The sequence below is a fragment of the Leuciscus leuciscus genome (assembly GCF_965113295.1).
Source record: "Leuciscus leuciscus genome assembly, chromosome: 1".
Classification (NCBI taxonomy): domain Eukaryota; kingdom Metazoa; phylum Chordata; class Actinopteri; order Cypriniformes; family Leuciscidae; genus Leuciscus; species Leuciscus leuciscus.
Genome location: NC_138725.1, coordinates 55,698,015 through 55,703,483, shown reverse-complemented (window position 1 = coordinate 55,703,483; position 5,469 = coordinate 55,698,015). Strand labels below are relative to the sequence as shown.

The window sequence follows — 5,469 nt, the reverse complement described above, 5'->3', positions numbered from 1 at the left end:
GGACCCAGTGTTTTCATTCGGGGCTCCAGCAGGTGGTGTCATGTCACTCACAGCATCACAAGGCGGGCTTGATTCCTCTGGAAATGAGGATTCGACTGCGTTGCCTCCCTCTGGAGTGTCAGCGTTAGTCGAGTCAGATCCAGAGCTGATGGCCATGCTTTCCCGGGCAGCTGAAAGCATCGGCTGGAGTGGCGCCGCCCTCCCCCTGAGCGCTGTAGGCTTCCCGGATGTGCATCAGGACGCTTCCGGCCCGCGGGAGTCCACGTGACTTTTCGCGGCCCGCGGGCGTCCTCCGCCTTCGCTGCACTCGATCGCGTGGCGATCATGGGCTGTATGTTCTCTGTCACTATCGTGGCACAGGCATGCAGTGCTGTGAGTCGCCTTCGCCTTCGAGGCAGTGCTGACTCGGGAGTTCTGTCGGAACCGGCCGCAGTGGAACGCTAGTCCTTCCCTGGCCAACACTGACAGAACGCGGAAACTCGACCACGCCCCCTTGCTGGGACGCTATGCCTCCCATGCCCGGCTTGGTCGTTCCGCCGCGCACACTACTGACCTTGCTCTCGGGCGACATTGGTACCTGCGTGATCCTGGGTCAGGTGGTGTCCACTAGAGTGGTCCAGACATGGGCTCAGCCAGGTTGATGTGAGGGGGTCTGAGAATTCATTTTCTCAGCTCCCTCATGTCCCAGGCTGGGCTCCTCGGCGGTGTGGTTGAGGACTGTACCCTACAGTTTTTGACCCCCCCCCAGAAGCAGACTGAGGCCTTCTGCACCGACGGTCATCCGTCCGTGCAGTCTCCTTAGTCTGCTTCCCGCCGAGGCCACCTCCATGCGGCTCCTCCCCTCGGGCCTTCACTGGCCCTGAGCAGGAGGAGGTCGCAGGAGGGCGGCGCTGCCCGTCTCCGCCCCTTAGACTGCCACGCCAGCCTAAGCAGCACTCTTGAGACGGGCAGCTTAGTCGGCGGTGTGGTTGAGGACTGCGCCCAACAGTCTTCGATTACTCCAGAAGCGGACGCAGGCTTCTGCACTGACGGTCATCCGTCCGTGTGGTCTCCTTAGTCTGCTTCCCGCCGACGCCGCTTCCATGCGGCTCCTCCCCTCGACCCTTCCCGGCCCGAGCACGAGGAGGTCGCTGGAGGCTGGCACCGCCTGTCCTTGCCCTTAGCCGGCTAACACCTGGCTAAGCAGCACTCCTGAGACAGGTAGCCTGGAGTTAGGGCTCAGTTCTTTCAGGAGCTGGTAGCAGGACCACTCCTTCCCCCGGTGAGGGCTGGGTGAGAATCTCATTCAAAAGAACTGATGCTCTTTCTCTGAGCCCCAAGAGGCTATGGATGACAGCACGCGCCGCCCACGGGCCACGCTCCTCTCATCCCCCTCTGTCGCCAGACCCCTGCCAGAGCACGCCCCCGTGGGACGCTGGTCCTCCCCTGGCCTCCTCTGGCAGGACGCGGCTAATGACCGTGCCCCCGCACAGGGCCGCTATGCCACCCTTGCCTGGGCCGGTCATTCCGCCTCGCTGCACCTCCGACGGTATGTCTGTGGTTCGCTGGCGCAGTTTCTGGAGGCCTGGCTAGAGCCTCCCAGACTGTTCCGCCGGGTCGCTAGAACCATCAGGCTCGGCTACGCGATTCAGTTCACGCGGTCTCCTCCCTGCTTCAGGGGAGTCTGCTTCCCTATGGTCGGTGGCAATGCCCCTGTCATGAGCAATGCAATGCCCCCTACTGGCGAAGGGTGCGATCGAGATTGTCCCTCCAGCCGAAATGAGGTCCAGCTTCTACAGCCCTTACTTCATTGTACCGAAGAAAACCGGTGGGTTACGACCAATCCTGGACCTGCGCGTCTTGAACCGAGGATGCCGTTCAAGATGCTCACGGCCAAACGCATTTTCGAATGCGTGCGGCCGCAGGGTTGGTTTGCAGCGATCGACCTGAAGGACGCCTACTTCCATGTCTCCATTCTTCCTCGACACAGACCGTTCTTTCGGTTTGCTTTCGAGGGGCAGGCATACCAGTACGCGGTTCTCCCTTTCGGGCTAGCCCTGTCTCCTCGCGTCTTTACGAAGGTCGTCGAGGCAGCCCGTGTTCCCTTTCGGGAACACGGGGTTCGCATCCTGAACTATCTCGACGACTGGCTGATCTAGCTCACTCTCGAGACCAGGTTTGCGAACACAGGGACCTAGTGCTCCGGCACCTAGCTCGTCTGGGCCTTCGGGTCAACTGGGAGAAGAGCAAACTCTGCCCCGTGCAGAGGATCTCTTTTCTCGGTATGGATATCGACTCGGTCGCCATGTGCGCGCAGCTTACGAGCGAGCGCGCGCGCGCAGTCACTGCTGACTTGCCTTCGTCAATTCGAGGGCAAGAGTGCGGTCCCACTGAAACTCTTTCAGAGGCTCCTGGGGCATATGGCATCCGCAGCCGCAGTAACGCCGCTCGGATTGCTTCATATGAGACCGCTTCAGCTTTGGCTTCGCGATCGAGTCCCGAGGTGGGCATGGCAACACGGCACGCTCCGAGTCCCAGTGAGTGCCCTTAGAACGAGCTTCCATGCATGTTGTTGTATCAACGGATGCCTCCACCACGGGCTGGGGCGCCATGTGCAATGGACATGCTGCCGCGGGCTCCTGGACAGGTCCCCAACGCCTTTGGCATGTCAATTGCCTCGAGTTGCTGGCTGTACGCCTTGCCCTGCACCGCTTCCGGGCGTTGCTCAGGGGTCAACACGTAATAGTCCGATCAGACAATACTGCCACAGTAGCGTACATCAACCGTCAAGGTGGTCTACGCTCCCGCCGTATGTCGCAACTCGCCCGCCACCTCCTCATATGGAGTCAGAAGCATCTGAGGTCGCTTCGAGCCATTTATATCCCGGGAGAGCTGAACCGTGCGGCCGACGAGCTGTCTCGGCTTCGGCCTCTCGCTGGAGAATGGAGACTCCATCCCCAGTCGGTCCAGCTGATTTGGGATCAGTTCGGGGACGCTCAGATAGATCTGTTTGCCTCCCACGACTCGTCCCATTGCGACCTGTTTTATTCCCTGACCGAGGGCACGCTCGGCACGGATGCACTGGCGCACAGCTGGCCGCGGGGCCTACGCAAGTATGCGTTTTCCCCAGTGAGCCTTCTTGCGCAGACTTTGCGCAAGATCAGGGAGGACGAGGAGCAGGTGATATTGGTTGCCCCATATTGGCCCAACCGCACCTGGTTCCCAGAACTAGTACTCCTCGCGACAGCACCTCCCTGGCCTATTCCTCTGAGGAAGGACCTGCTTTCTCAGGGACGGGGCACCCTGTGGCACCCTCATCCCGATCTTTGGAACCTCCACGTGTGGCTCCTGGACGGGACGAGGTAGGTTTGAGTACCCTACCACCAGCGGTGGTGGCTACCATCACTTCCGCTAGAGCATCGTCCACGAGACATGTCTATGCGTTGAAGTGGAACCTCTTCGTCAACTGGTGTTCTTCTAAACATCAAGAACCCACGAAATGCTCGATCAGTGTCGTGCTTTCCTTCCTGCAAGAAGGGTTGGAGCGTAGGCTGTCTCCTTCCACCCTGAAAGTGTATGTTGCCGCCATTGCCGCACATCACGACGCAGGTGAAGGTAAGTCTCTAGGAAAGCACGACCTGATCATCAGGTTCCTGAGAGGAGCAAGGAGACTGAATCCTCCTCGCCCTCCTCTCGTTCCCTCTTGGGACCTCTCAGTGGTTTTAACTGCCCTGCAGAGTGCTCCCTTTGAGGCTCTGCAATCAGTGGAGCTTAAGTTCCTGTCTATGAAGACAGCGCTCCTGGTTGCATTGGCCTCCATCAAGAGGGTATGGGACCTGCACCCATTTTCGGTTGACGAAGCGTGCCTGGAGTTCGGGCCGGCTAATTCTCACGTGATCCTGAGACCCCGGCCTGGATATGTGCCCAAGGTTCCTACCACACCCTTTCGAGACCAGGTAGTGAACCTGCAAGCGCTGCCCTTGGAGGAAGCAGACCCAGCCTTGGCACTGCTCTGTCCAGTACGCGCCCTCCGTGCTTACGTAGACAGAACGCAGTGTTTCAGGACCTCTGACCAGCTCTTTGTCTGTCATGGTGGGAAGCTGAAGGGAAAGGCTCTCTCCAAGCAAAGGTTGTCTCACTGGATAGTGGACGCCATTGCTTTGGCTTACCAGCAGCAAGGTCGACCATGCCCCCTTGGTGTGACGGCCCACTCCACCCGGAGTGTGGCATCCTCTTGGGCTCTAGCGCATGGCGCCTCGCTAACAGACATCTGCAGAGCTGCAGGCTGGGCGACACCTAACACATTCGCGAGATTTTACAATCTCCGAGTGGAGCCAGTTTCTTCTCATGTACTCGCTTCAACTAGCAAATAGATTCTGCTCAGGTGTCTTCGCTTGCTCGCCATTCCTCTCCACGGACGGGATACGTGCGATATTTCCTCAGGTGAGCCTCATAAGCCCTGAGTCTCCTCCAGCACTGACGATGTCAACGCCAGAGTTTGCCACCGGCAGCTTCGCGCTTGGCTAGGTGCCTCCATGTGCATGGTTCCCCCTCTGGGCGACCCCCACATGTGTATTCCACTGTAAGCCTCTCTGAGCATGTGTCTTTCCCTCGGCAAGCCACCTTGCCACCCCTGGGGTTGAAATATTCCCCCTGCGGCTGGACACCCCAGTGTTCTCCATATGCAGCCCTCCTGGGTCATATGTGTATTCCAAGTCCCCCCCCTTCGGGTTGGGCATGATTGCATATTTCCACTGAGATATGCTTCCCAGTGTACCTTGGTTTAATCCTGTGTTAAGTAGGAGTCCTTCGTCCGTGCCAGTCTCACGACAGGGAGCTCACACTTACGCAGGGCACTGGAGACAGTCGGGAGGTGGCGTGATTACACTGGGAACCCCATTCGTCGTCATCCGACGTAACTCGGAGTTACGTATGTAACCCTCGTTCCCTGAGTAGGGAACGGAGACGTTACGTCTCCCTGCCACTTCCGCTGTACCGCTGGGAAACGCCTGAGTTCAGTCTCGGCTCCTCAGCGAAGACATATCTGCATGTTGCCAGCGTACTTCCTTATATACCCCCAGGGTGGGGCGGACTTACGCTATGCAAATTCCGCAGACCCATGGCATTTCATTGCCATTGGCTCGTTTTATATACTCGAAGATGACAGGCTTTCTAAGCGAAACCCCATTCGTCGTCATCCGACGTAACGTCTCCGTTCCCTACTCAGGGAACGAGGGTTACATACGTAACCGAGATGTTTTTTTGTAATCTCTGGTCACGTTTCCTTTTACGGTCTATTTTGGACTTTTTCGACGACGAGGACTCCTTATCCTGTGACTCAGCATATGTATGGTCCTCCATTATAAATAACCATACAGTGCAGCCTTTTAAACTTGCCGGGGAAGTGACAAGCGCCTCTCACTGCTCTGCTCCTCCGCTTCTGCTGGTTTCAGTCACGTGACGCTGGCTCTGAACGAAAACGCGTTGTGG

At 58.2% G+C, this 5,469-nt stretch overlaps 1 protein-coding gene across 1 annotated transcript; it reads left to right on the top strand.

Moving 5' to 3' along the window:
• Positions 1-2,563: 2,563 nt before the first annotated feature.
• Positions 2,564-5,235, top strand: LOC309480893 (uncharacterized protein). Its single transcript, XM_082145595.1, has 2 exons — positions 2,564-4,844; positions 4,933-5,235. The coding sequence occupies exon 1, from the start codon at positions 2,820-2,822 to the stop codon at positions 4,350-4,352; it is 1,533 nt and encodes a 510-aa protein (XP_082001721.1). The 5' UTR covers positions 2,564-2,819; the 3' UTR covers positions 4,353-4,844; positions 4,933-5,235.
• The last annotated feature ends 234 nt before the right edge of the window (positions 5,236-5,469 follow it).

Bases quoted from the DNA above. Each gene is read 5' to 3' on its own strand.
- LOC309480893 (XM_082145595.1), top strand. From the start codon at position 2,820: ATGGAGTCAGAAGCATCTGAGGTCGCTTCGAGCCATTTATATCCCGGG.